Source organism: Sipha flava, unplaced genomic scaffold (genome assembly GCF_003268045.1).
Source record: "Sipha flava isolate LNK unplaced genomic scaffold, YSA_version1 132_pilon_pilon, whole genome shotgun sequence".
NCBI lineage: Eukaryota > Metazoa > Arthropoda > Insecta > Hemiptera > Aphididae > Sipha > Sipha flava.
Genome location: NW_020271758.1, coordinates 1239214 through 1253563, shown reverse-complemented (window position 1 = coordinate 1253563; position 14350 = coordinate 1239214). Strand labels below are relative to the sequence as shown.

Below are 14350 nucleotides of genomic sequence, written 5' to 3'. Positions count from 1 at the left end.
ATAAATCAAGTAAATCAAGTTCACCGTACGCGAGTAGCGGTAGTGTAGCGTTAGGCGCACGGACATTATTTTCGGTCGGCAAGTTTGGCTTGTAGAAAAATAGATGAGAGACAGTGCAAGTTTCAACGATCGCCCGCCGCTGCAATATAGTATAATATCGTTTCATTTCACTCGACCTGCGACCAGATCGTGTTTTTCGGTCTCTCGGGGATACCCGTCGCATTGCGTAAACAAACGACATAGAATTTACCAACGTTAAAACTTCTATTAGAACTGTGTGGTCGAGTTAGTATGAAATGTTCGAAATATAATAATTATTCAAATTAGATAGAGAGTTGTAATGAACTCAACACGTTTCATTATATGCTGATGAACATTAACTTTATTTATTAATTAATAAACTTTACATGTAGTCATATATATATTGAACATAATAATAATAAAAATAATCATAATAATAATAATAAAAATAAAAAATAAAATGACAATTTATAATTGAACATGTTTAAATTTACATATACATAAACACATATATAGTTATAAATGCTTCATTAAACTTACTGCATTAATAATACCAATAGTGATGAGACGGTGGTGTGAACTACGGAAAAATGTACGATGGTAATACGGTGGTTAATAAACAGACAGTGTGGGAAATATGTGTTGAAGATAACGTAGATGTATAGATAGTCTTGCGTGTGTGCTTCTCTAATCAGGCCGACGGTATGGATTATTCCGTACCTAGAGCTCTAAGTAGGAACACACCAAGGGAAACGGTTTTAGATAGGACTAATGATAAGCGTAATCGAGATATCTCGATTATCAAAATAATAATTCGATTATATACCCGAGAGATTATATCGAGTGATATCTCGTTTATTTTAAAAACAATCAATTCTTGATCTCGAAATGTGTATCGAATGAAAAAAATATTTCGAATGATTTTCATGGAACGAAAGAGTGAGGGAGGATTATTATTTTTAATCTTCATAATCGAATAAGTATTTACTAGTAGTTCACTTTGAGTCTTTGTATTTACGACTTGACTCGTGCTACTCATAGGACTGGTTGTTAGACAAAAATTGATGGGTATACGGTTATTATTAGTTAATTATATATTAAAGTTTGACATAAATATATAGCTATAATTTTTCACTTACTCAACCGCAAAACAACAATTTCTCAGAAATTTTATAAATAAAATTATATTATATTTGTATTTATATATTATATTTCAATGGAACATTTAGAATGATTATTTCAAGACATCTCTCGATTATAAAAATATCTCGAGTACTAATATTTCGATTATTGAAATCATTCGATTATGCCCATCACTAGATAAAACAATGTATATAGGTTAAGCAGCCCGACAGTACGGATTTCTCCGTACCCAGAGCTCTAAACCTTTAATACACTATTACAAGAACTGGGATTTGTTGTCCTTATTCTTGGAAAACGTAGCGTTATGTGTATGTAGACTGGTATTGATCATATGCCGAATTCTGTTTTCTATAGTTGCATGTTGACCTTTGTATAACTCCTTGTTTAATAATTGTATTTAATATTTTTGACACACGCATAGATTTTGATCTCCTCTATTTAGTTTTATTCATTTAGGGTCCCATATCCAAAGAATCTTTTATCCCTGAACCATACATTATCTTGTCTTTAACCTGTTGTCGAAATGCGCTCTCTGTTAGTGATCTTTGCAGTATTACTGACGGTTGATTATGATTACGGTGGTGCGTAGCGGCGTTTGACTCATCCATGAGTGGTACGCCACATTGTGCCACAGGTGACCTCTTGTGGTATAATCGTTACTGAGTTTCGCACATGTAGTCGTTGACTTCGTGACACACGTGATGTGGATGCTTTAAAATGGCGTTCGGGGTGCACCGAAACGTAACTGTTTAGATGCAACGTGACTTTTCACAGTTAACCGACATCGGACATAAGAGTAACAACATCACTAAGCGGTTATTATACCACGATTATAATCGAAGTCATATCTCTGTGCGGAGGTTTTCTCGGGATAGTTTAACAGTCGAATATGAAAATTTATTAAATAGTGAGCCGTGATGACTAAGTCCCTCCCCTCTCTTTCTTACATAAAAACAACATACGAAAAATTATAAAATATTATATTTTTAATTATAATTTTATATTAATAAAATTATATAAATTTCCCTTTATATTTTGATTGATAACAACAAAAAGACGGTAAAATATGTTAACTTGTATCGTTGTTCGATGGTATCATGAGTCAAATTTATTACGAACGTATCAATACATGAACTCATCTGATTATAATACAAAAATAGCGATAATGATAAAATATTATAATAGTGGTCTGTAATGCGTAAACCAACTGTGTGGAAAATGATAATGAGTCAAAAATATATGTATTGATTATATTTATTTGATCATTACTAAATATCAGTTGAATAAAAAAATAAAATCTATTAAAAAAAAAAATAATAATAATAAATAAGGCCATGGGGAAGGTGTATTCAGAACCGTGGTTCCATAGTACTCCAGACCTCTAAGAAAGGAATTTAAGAGCTCTGCGGCCTCTAATAAAATTAAAACATTGTTGTGAGTTAAATTAATACATTTATATAGATTGTATATAAGCAAACAAGCGCATTAGTTTTCTTCCATCATAAATATAATAAAGTATTTATAAAAGAAAAAAAACATCATTGTTCACATTAAAAATTATAAATTACTAAATAATAATTATATTATGTTTTTCAATTAATTTTTATGTATGATAAAGCGTACGGATTATAAAAAAAAAAAAGCAAATTAAAGGACAAATCATTGGTACAAATATTATATGATTTGTGGTATAAAAATTGGCGTTTCTGGTTTTTGTGATCTGAAGGATATTCTTTGGCATTATTTTAATGGCTCCACGAACAAAGAAAGCTCGGGCACTCTTGACATATACGATTATATAAATACTTGTGTGTTGTGCGATCGAAAACACAACGAAAAATCGGTAATTTGCTATATCTGTTTTCCTACTTCATTAAAAATATATTCGAATACAGTATACATTTTATATTACATCAAATCGATTTAATTTTATACTTTACACCAGTGAGCGGAATACGTGTATAAATAAATTTCACGTAGCGACCCCTACAAAGTGCCAGATATAATGTGAAAGATAAAACGTGATAATAATTTTTTTTTTTTTCAATCGATCAGTGCGTTTTAAAAACGATGATTCCGAATTCACCACGGCTAAATAATATTCATTATGATTGTTGCGATCTCGATTAAATTTTCATTTTCAGTTCATATACAATTAACGTAGTTCAGTTTTCGTAATTTTAATACGTGCCGTGTAACTTATAAAACATTCTTACAATCCAAAAATCAAAATTGGCGTGGAGCAGAGTAATTATTATATAAAACATAAAATTAATTAAATACGTTTCAATAGTGTTCACTAAGTTGCAAATATTATTTTCTTAAAAACTAAATGAAAAAAACTTGTACTGCTATTGTATTATGAGAAAAAAAAATATAAATAAGCGATCTACCTTCAGGTTTCGCTCAGGAATCTAGAATTATAATAAAAACATTTCTGACACTTTTTATAAATATACCTATTCTTGTCATTGTTAAACTCAAATTTGCTATACGTATCTATATCCTACGACAACTTACTCGTATAACATAGGTATTGTATTCACATTTTACACAATTAGCAAAGGGTAATTGAACGTTTTTTTTTTATTTATCATGTATTTCATACAAGTATCAAAGTAAACAGATTTTATGAGTTTAATGCATATACATATAATGTAAAAAGTTATATTTTACATTTTATTTAGAACTCAGGAGAACAATATAATTATTTAAGAGTACACAAATAATTAATAATATTTTTCATAAAATTGCTATGCATAAAATAATACAAACTATTTGAATATTTTTGTTACACTTATAAAACAGATAATGAAATTTCTTCAAAATTATTCAATTTTGCATTATACGAGTATAGTCATTAATGTATTAAATGTTATTAGATTTTAATGATTTTCTTCTGAATAATGAGTTTTGTAAACAAAATATTCGAAATTCGCTGATGAATATATTATTTTATTAAAAAGAGAATAATTTCTAACATTAATTTTTGAATTTATTACATTTTACAAATCGTCAACAGTATTAAAATGATTGCTAGTATAAAATTTCAGTACCGGAATGATATGTAGTTTATTATGATGCATAATATATTCCATTCGTATATACATAATTAGGTTTAACTATTTTTAACTTTGTTAGGGTAATAGAGGATTTGTAATTTTATAAATTATTTACTCGCAGACAAAACATTAAACTATTAAAAATTCCTTATTTTTACCAAGAAACTGAATATTCAGCTGATTTATATTCGTGATATTAAAAACATTATTAAGTGCTGTTGTAAAATGGTTGTCAGGGCTTGTAATTAAGTATTTCAATGAATTTACAATATAATTTTACTACATTCGGTTATCACTCTGACATTCATATTGTTCCTATTACTCGCATAAAGAACCGCAATAAAATCTACTGTTTTACTTTGTATATTGATGATAGTTCATAATTTGGTATAGAAAAGTACGACAAAAGTATTATGTATAGTATAGTATAGTATATAAATACTACATATGTATTTATCTGCACATTTATATAATCACACATTTTTGCTCTATTATGTTTGCAAAATTTCTATAATTGAGTAAAGCTGCGTTGGTTAAATAATTCAAATTTACTTTTTATTTAATTTTAATAAAAAGCCTACTAATGCAGTTTTATTTTTTTTTTGATTTAAGACCCATGTATTCAATAGTAATGAGGCAAAATTAATTATAATTTATATTATTTGCATTCGCCAATATATATTTCTTAAAATATATCTTATATAAAAACACAAAAAAACGTACGCTAAAAAGGTTCAAAATATCGAAATATTTAATAAACTTCCAATATTTATTTTTGCAGCTTTAATTTTCTCTGGTTTTTTCAATTTTTTTTTTTCTTATGCACATGCAAAAAAGTAATGTATATGGGTAAATTAAATATTTCTTAAAAATAAAATTTAATTTATATAAAATAAAGTACAATATTTTTATAAACATTTTAAAGTTACTTTTATATTAGAAAGTTCTACTTTATAAAAAAGAAAAGGAATTTAAAAAAAATTATTTTTTGTTATTAGAACAAGTTTAAGTAAAATGATTTGTAGTATCTGAGATAACTAAGTATACATGGGCCTTAAAACAAAAACTAATAAAAATTCATTCGAAAGGGCATGTGACGAATAGTTCCTCCCGAACGAAACAGAGCATTTATTGTATCAATAGTTTAAGTTATTTGATTAGACTTACAATATCGATATACTATGAAAAAAATATATATACATGCGTATTAAACATATTTCCAATAGCTAATTGAAAACATATAAAAATACAATAAAATGCAATACAGAGTGGATTTATTTTGACAATTTAATTAAATCATAAGTATAATATGTATACTTACGTAGGTAGGCATTAGATATCAATATTTTATTTATAAAATGTAGATTATGAATGAATTTTTTCACAAAAATTCATGAACAAACAATGATTAAACGTCTATTTTTTAAGAAAAACTTAAATTAAAGTGCTGTTATGCAAAACGTGTACCAAAATCGTTATACTGTTATTGCTTTTTCTTAATAAAAATTTTGTGAATTAGACAAAATAATAATGTTATATTTTAATATAACGTTTAAACTCGCTTGTAGTTTATTCATATTAAGCTTATTTTGAAATCATATATTTATAGAATATCTATCAAAATATTTTATTTTTATTAACTTTGACGAACATTTCGTTCTTCGTAAAAATTATATTTTTCAAAAGGAATTAATTTTCAAACATTTCCTTTTAATATAATTTAATTTAAATACTTCTTAAAGAATAACAAATTTATTTCGTATGAATGGATTCATATTATGAATTATGTAGCAATTTTTACTAACAATGTTAAATCAATTTAATTTCAAAATATTTTAATTTTGCAAATTTAATAAATGTGAATATTAATTATTAATATTAATTTAAAATAAACAATTTTAGATATTTTTAATACATTTCATGGTCGAGGTTCATAATCGTGATTTATTACTTTTTAATTTTAAAAATAGGCAAATAATAGCTTTTTCAATTATTGCATTATTATAATAGTTAACTATCAACTAATTAACAACAATTTTTAATTCTAAAAATTTAAAAATTGCATTTTTTTTTTGTGTTATACATTTCACCCCATGTCATTTTTTTTAAATGTTTTTATATTATCGGTTACGACTTGTAATGTTCGATGCAAAACTGCGTTTAGATAAATAAACAATACTTATTCCAACACAAATATTGATTTTTTGATAAAAATATTTCTAAAATGTTTTTCAGTAATGTTGATTTAGTGTTTCTAAAGGGGTAACTTAACATTTTTTGACAACTATAATTAAAGTTATACCTAAAAAATTTGATTACTTAGTATGATAATCAGACAAGAAATATAGAGTTCCAACTCTATAGAAAATAATATAAACGTTCAATAACAATATTTCATTGTAATATGATAAATGAGACACAACATTTTTAAACCTTTCATACCAATTTTTCATGCTGAAAAAAATATAATTGTAAAATACGAACATCAATTTTTAATTTAATTTAAAATCATATTATAGATTAGATGAATTATTTATCAATGGGATTAACGTTAAAATAAATATTTGGCAATATCACGTTCGTTGATCATAACAGCACAACGTTCGCTGTTTAAAAAACATAACGTTGAACACAGTAATAAATATTTAACTGTCGGTCAACTATTAGATACCTGTATTCTTGTACTTCGGTCTTCTTACACATACGCGTACGCATCAATTGCAACCACGCATTATAAAATAAAATTAGATTACGCCGTGGTCCACGAGATAATTTCCTGAAATTCTCGTAAGCTTAAAGCTGTATCGAAATCAATACACTCGGAAACATAAAACGATTGGCAACAAAATAAATCAAGAGTTCAATGAATACTGCAGTGCAGCGTTATCGGTACCAAAATCGTTGTTGTACGGTTCGCTCGATTTTATTTCGCGGAAAACCATTTTTTTCTATCTCGTACCAGGCTAGGTATGCTCATAGGTCACCACATAGGTACGTTCACCGAGATCGACACGGCACGGAGGGGCGGTCGAACGACCGAAAATCGCGTAACGCAACCGCGGTCGGCGACGGTTTATCGAAAAAAAAAGAAAAAAAAACACATACATCATTTATGTTTTTTTTTTTTTTTTCTTTTTTCGATAGAACACAAATTACGTTCTCGCGTTATTCGCGATAATTTTTACGTTTTACGGTTCCGCCGACACTCGTCGGCACCGCGACGCAACAGCGTCTAACCCACATGGCACGTGCTCGTATTACGGGTACGCGGAAACGGATTTCGAGACGAAACCGAAACCGTTTCCCGTCGCCGTCACCGTGCGTTACGTTACAATTATAAGTTACATTCGGGGTACTTACCGATCTCGAGACGCCCGGCTCGGCGGCGAGAATAGCGAGGACCGTGGCGATCGCGATCATCGTCGTGGTGTGACGTCGGAATGTACCCATGGCGGCTGCGACGATCTGTGCTGGTGGATGTCCGTGGAATGACTGCGAGCACGGCGGTGGCAACAAACGACAGACATCGGGACCGCTTCCCCCCACCGGTAACCCTACGGGGATGATCGGCTCGGGGGTAGGCGGCGAGAAGGTGTACGCGCGCGCGCGAGGTGGCGCCCGACGATTCGACTCTATGAGTTGCGGTCGTAGACGCCACCGCCGCCCGACGACGACGGCCAATTTTTTACGGGGAAACGGATTCGTCCAACGTATTAAAAATAAGTAACAGCAATAATCGTTATCAAGTCCCGATAGTTACAATCATTATTGTTAGTGTTGAAACCCTGTTCGGCCGACCTTACTTTGGATGAAAAAAATCCGTTAAATGGATATACGATTTTTTCACGTAAGAAAGTCGTTTCTGGCAATAAATAATAATCACGTAATAATATACAATTTACATAATAAGAAAGTATAGTAATACTGTACGGTAACAAATAATATTAAAAGCATTTATATATTTTTTTTATGAGTACATTGTTACATTTTTACATAAGATTGTTTCTCGTGTGTACTTTCTAAATTACAATAGTTCAATATTCGTTGCAAAGTTATAATAGTAAAATAATTTGTTAAACACAAAAATGTAATGTTTTTCACGGTTTCATAAAAAAAAATTGTTATGTAGACATTTTATTGCTATCGTATAATGTTATACGAATATAATAATATCAAACTGCACCAGTGTCCAATATCGAAAAGCTCAAGGAAAGAATATTTGGTGATGAACACTCGTGATTTTAACTTAAAAATGAGTCATAGTGGGCAGATCTTTAAATACTAATCAATCCTCTTATATTTATAATATAATAACTTTCTGAATCAGTATAGTAGATGTCCCAAAATGTTGATGTAGGCTAGTTTAAAGATTAATGAACCATTATCTAGTTATCCATTGAAATTATTAATCGAAATAAGCTGATTTTAGTAGCATGCACTAAGTTAGAAAAAAATTATTCCCAACTAATTATGAAAAGGTATTTATAATTAATCTGTATATATAAAAGTTTCGTGTCATAGTATTTGTAACCATACTCTTCCGAAACGGCTTGACCGATTTTAATGAAATTTTGTATAAACAATTTGGTAGGTCTGAAAATAGGTTCTTATCTATTTTTCAAACTCCTAAGTGCTATTGTTTAATACATCGTAGTTTAATTTAATAATTTTTGACCTGGTCGATAACTGCACAATTTAAAATGAATTATTAAATAAAACTATTAAAAAATTATTAGTTTTATTTTTAGTATTGAATTACAGGTATTGCATAAATATTAAACAACAAGATCCCCGCAACAGGTGCCAAAACAAATAAAAATGTTAGTTCGAAGAATTATTATGCATATCGGTTGATGATTAGACGCGATCAGAACAAAGTTATTCTACGATGTCATGAGCTTTGTCAACAATTCATGGTCGAAATGTATGTAAAGATAGAGAACGAGCGATTTCGATACTTACGATTCAATCAAAAAAAGCTGCGTACGGAAGATTCTCAAAACAATAGTTAGATATCGGTGATGGGAAAGTTACTACAGATGAAACGGCATGCTTAAAATTACCGATTGATTTCTGCACAAGATGCTCTCATCGACCAGATATTTCCCAATGTACACAGAAAATACACAAATCATGAGTGGCTGGCAGAAAGAGTAATTCTAGTAGCAAAAAATGTGGACGTCAACGAATTGAATCTCAAGATACAATATTTGTTACCAGGAGACTTGGGGTCATACAAATCTATAGATACAGTTTGCGATGCTACTGAAGCTGTAAATTAGCCAACAGAGTTTTTAAACTCATTGGATTTATCAGGCATGCCATCGCATAATTTACAATTGAAGGTTTATTCTCGGGTTATTTTGCTTCATAATTTGACCCACCACTGTTGTACAACGGCTCACGATAAGTCGTTAAAAAATTAATGAAAAATACTATCGAAGCCATCATTTTAAATAGCAAATTCTGAGGTGAAAATATATTATTACCACGAATCCCTATTATATCCACAGATATGCCAATATAATTTAAACGCCATCAATTTCCAATTAGATTAGCATTTATAATGACTGTCAATAAGTCTCAAGGCTAAACGATGTCTGTAGCTTTGATTTGAACACATCATATTTTTCACACGGACAATTATACGTGGCATGCTCTCAAACGATCCAGTTTATGTTGGCAAATGATGGGATAACAAAAAATATTATACACTCTGTTGCATTAAGGGATTGATATTGTTTTTTCACTAATATTGTCATAATTAGCGATATATATATATATATATATATAATTTTAAAGGATCAATTTTAGTAAATTATTAAAAAAATAAATGTTTGATGTTTTTTCATTTTGATATTTCGTCACCGTTCACAGCACTCCAAGTGGAAGACACATATATACCACATCCTTACACACTTATATCAAATTAGTTATTTTTTTCTAGCAAAATGTTCTCTAGTAATAATTTATATGACAAAACAACGTTTGTCGGGTCAGCTAGTTTTCTATACATCACTCAAATTAAATTTATTAAACAAATTAAAATAAAATTTTAAAATACATAAATTGACCTAAGAAAAAACCCTTGTATTACAATAATATTCATATATAGCAATACTTTTGAATTTATATATACCCGATAATACATTTTTAATTCAGCTAGGCATTTATTTATATATATATTTATGAGCATTAACCATTTATTAATTTTTGTTTTATATTATTATTTTATTATTTCTTATAATATAATTCGGGAAAAATGCAATAAAAAATATTTACAGTTTAAGTATCAAAAATGTGGGTTGGATATAAATTTAATAAATTGGTATAGATACACATTTCAGTGTTAACATTTTAAATAAATTCTACCCAAGTTTGTAGTTGAAATGATAAACTGTATACGTTCAACCCCCTAACAGTTCTAAAAATCTTTTGACATTGAACATTTATATGATGCGTAAATAGACGAATTGATGATAATTTTGGTGAATTGGAATTATGACTTTAAATGGTTGCATAAGAATTACACTTAAACTAAAAATTTAATTCACTAACCATGATTTGCAAGATAATTGATTGTTTTTTTTTTTTTTTTTTTATATATTTTTATATGAAGTAATTAATAAAATAAAGTAATTTTTAAGCATTGAAATGCTCTTATGGCATATTTTTTAAAATATCTTTAATTAAAAATTAATGGGAGTTGGTTGAAATTGTATCCGACTATTAGGACTGCATACATTTTTTGTTGTACCTATTTAACATTTTTATTTTTGTTATTTCTTGTTCAATATGTAAGTACACAAAAAAAATTCAAATATAACAAATAAATAAAAAGACATCTTTGAATGCTTTATCTTGAAAGTTCAAATTTTTAATGTCATCAAAATTTTACGTTCTTTTTACGAAAATATTTCATCGAATTATTGATAAATCAAAAAAGGGGTTGAATTCGTTCACAATATTAATATTATTTGTCGAAATCTGTTTATGTTGATATAGGATTATTAGTATACAGTTTAATTTATAACGTTGATTATTTTTTATGAATATAGTCCTATAATTAACACATATGTTACTATTACCAAAGCTATGAGTAGTTGTATGTATACATGATTTAAATTTGTAGTTACGTATTATACTCAGATATTTAATAAAAATTATGTCATCGATCATATTATTTAAATTTATATTTCCACATATTATAAGTGATTAAAATTCGCAGTTATTATTCAACCGATGTTCTAAATTATTAATAAATTCAACTGGGTGATCTATAAATGCATGTTAATTTAATTAATATATAATTATAGAAAACTGAGAAATGTAATAAGCCACAGTAATTGCATTAGATGCATTTAATGAACTATAGTAATTACAAAAACTATAAACTTTTATACCGCAGTTACCTACATAACTATTTAACCATATTTAAAATAACAATAAAATATTTAATTAAATATAAACTGAATTAAAAACCTTTAATATTTCGTTAATGTTAATTAATGGTATCTGATATTTCTAACATTCAGAAAAAAACAGTAAATGTATTATTATTTATGGTAAAATTGTTACAGTTGTTAATTATAAACGTTTCGTAATTAGAATTATTTTAATTATATAAACAATTTAAATCAAAATTAAAAAAATTGTATAAATTATATTTTATTAATTTGATCATTTTCTTGTTCACTTTGCCAAAATTTGACTAAATACATTTTCAATCATATTTTTCAAAATTTCTTTTGCCAACCAGAATAATCTTTTATTTTCCCTTATAATTTGATTCTTGATATATTTTTAACATGAGAAAAGTTAGTATACAAGTTATTAGCAGTTAACGAATTTTTATTTTAAACCGTAATTTTATTGACTTAATATTAGTCTTTAAAGGTTGTAGAATTTAATTTAGCTATTATTATACCATCTGTATTCTTATATGGTTTGCATGTGTAAGTATCAGCAATATCTTAATTTTTAAGACCAATGTTTAATATATTAACGATGGATGTAATTATAATAAGGTTATTTTTTCATTAGTAGTTTATAGAATATATGTTGATTCATGTATGTTTTTCAAGATGATTTTTTAGGTAATCAATTTATTTTTCAAGTTATGTGCAAATAATTTCTATTTACATTGCTGTATTTTCAATAAAATTAACAATGTTTTTAACAATGTCCATTTTTTTTTATTTCACCAAAATAGAAATAAACATAGAAATTTAATAAACTTTCTATTGATGCAACTTTAGTAATTCAATTTTTCTAAACATTTTTTGCATAGAAAATTTACTGACTCAAAAGCATAGTTATCTTCACCAGACGCCATCCGGTTTTTATCTTCCGTATTAATAAATTCCTTTTTTTGCATAATATTTTAATATTTATAATTACAATAATCACAGGTCTATTTATTAAATAATCTTATTACATTCGGAAAGCGGTTCAATGATAGGTATATGGTATATGGTTAATGGAATTTAAAATCATATTTATTACAAATTATGTTTTTCTTAGGTGATATGCTAATACTACATTTAGCACACATCATAAAATATACAAATATACGAACATACTATACAGCGTATAATCTGTTTTGACAAGTAGTATAAAATAATTTTTAAAGTCTTAAAATCAGTTTCATTAAACAAGTAAATAAATCACAAAAATTATTTTTAACGATTGTACCTGTATGAGATGGTTTAAGATAAAAAAAATTGAATACAAAATATCATTGAATATAAATTCCATAAAGTATTTATATTCAATGACAACATGATGTAGATATTTATAATTTACAATTTTTACTTACTTAGCACTTATCAGTAATTATTCGCATGATAAATACTATGAATTACAACTGGACAATACAATATATTCTTTTGAAAATTCAATAAATTTGTTGAAAATTAAATTTTGCAGATATTCTTTCCTGAATTATTTGTCTATATATGTCTTTCGAATAAAGTAATTTCATTGGATTTTCATGTTTTGTGTGTGATTCAAATATACGGGATAGCGAATTCGCAGATACATTACTAGATTTTGTTATATTACATTTAGACTGTAAAAAAAAAAAATTACAGAAGTATTTACTTTAACTTTTCCGTTTTATTAAAAGTGTCTGTGCAAGTATAAAACTTTTATGATTTAAAATAACGTTCTTAAGTCAATAATATAGTCATCTAGAACTTAGATTACTAAAAAAAAAAAAAAGCATTTAAAATATAAGCTTAATATTCATTGTACAAATTTATGTATCTTAACCATTTTGTTCCAGTAAAATTGTAATATTTTATATTATAAACAAAATGTATGCAGACAAGGGGACAGTAATAATCTTTCTATTTTAACTTTAGTATAGACTAAAGATATTAAATTAAGAGTGAAATAAAATTTAATTATCAATTTTATATATTTTTCCTTAGTTTCATTCAATGATGAAGTTTTAAATAACTAATTCTATCTATAAAATCAGAAATTATTTTATCATAATTGTTTTATTTTTAATTAAATCTTATTAAAATATATAACTGCTATTCTGATTTCTTGTTTTCAAGAAGACTATTCTGTAGTAAAAAATAATTTCAAATATTTAGTTTTAATTTACCTTTTTATGTCCATGCAGTTAAATTAATAAATTAAACTTTAATATAGCTCACAAGAAATTAATCAATATATGTTTTGATTAATCATCCAGTTATCTACAATAAGAAAACCATAATACCGAAGACAATAATTCGTGAAATGTTACTATGGGATTTTAATATAAGTTGATATGAATATCAGTTTATCTATTATTTTATCGTAATTTTTTAACGTATTTGGAAAGTAGTATAATGATATGAAATACTATAGTATATGAATCTCGCTTTTGATCGCTATTCATTTATCGTTTTTTTATTAAGGGCTGTATATGATACCTTATGGAAAATATTTAAATATATGATACTTTAATATTTTTCGAAGATACCAGGTACAAGATAAAAGTATCTGAGACACATATAAGATACTTATTACTTATAAGATAAGATACTTTATACCTTTGTATGTCAATTATAATATAATAATTCAATATTTATGTTAATTATACAGTAAACAATAAATATACTATGAAT

At 27.0% G+C, this 14350-nt stretch overlaps 1 protein-coding gene across 1 annotated transcript in view; it reads right to left on the bottom strand.

Moving 5' to 3' along the window:
- Window positions 1-7732, bottom strand: part of LOC112679207 (mucin-17-like) — a 233209-nt gene extending 225477 nt beyond the window's left edge. Inside the window, exon 1 of the mRNA XM_025548912.1 lies at window positions 7587-7732. Coding sequence (XP_025404697.1) covers window positions 7587-7676 — 90 coding nt within the window. The 5' untranslated portion in view covers window positions 7677-7732. The remainder of the gene's footprint in view (window positions 1-7586) is intronic.
- Between the last annotated feature and the right edge of the window lie 6618 nt (window positions 7733-14350).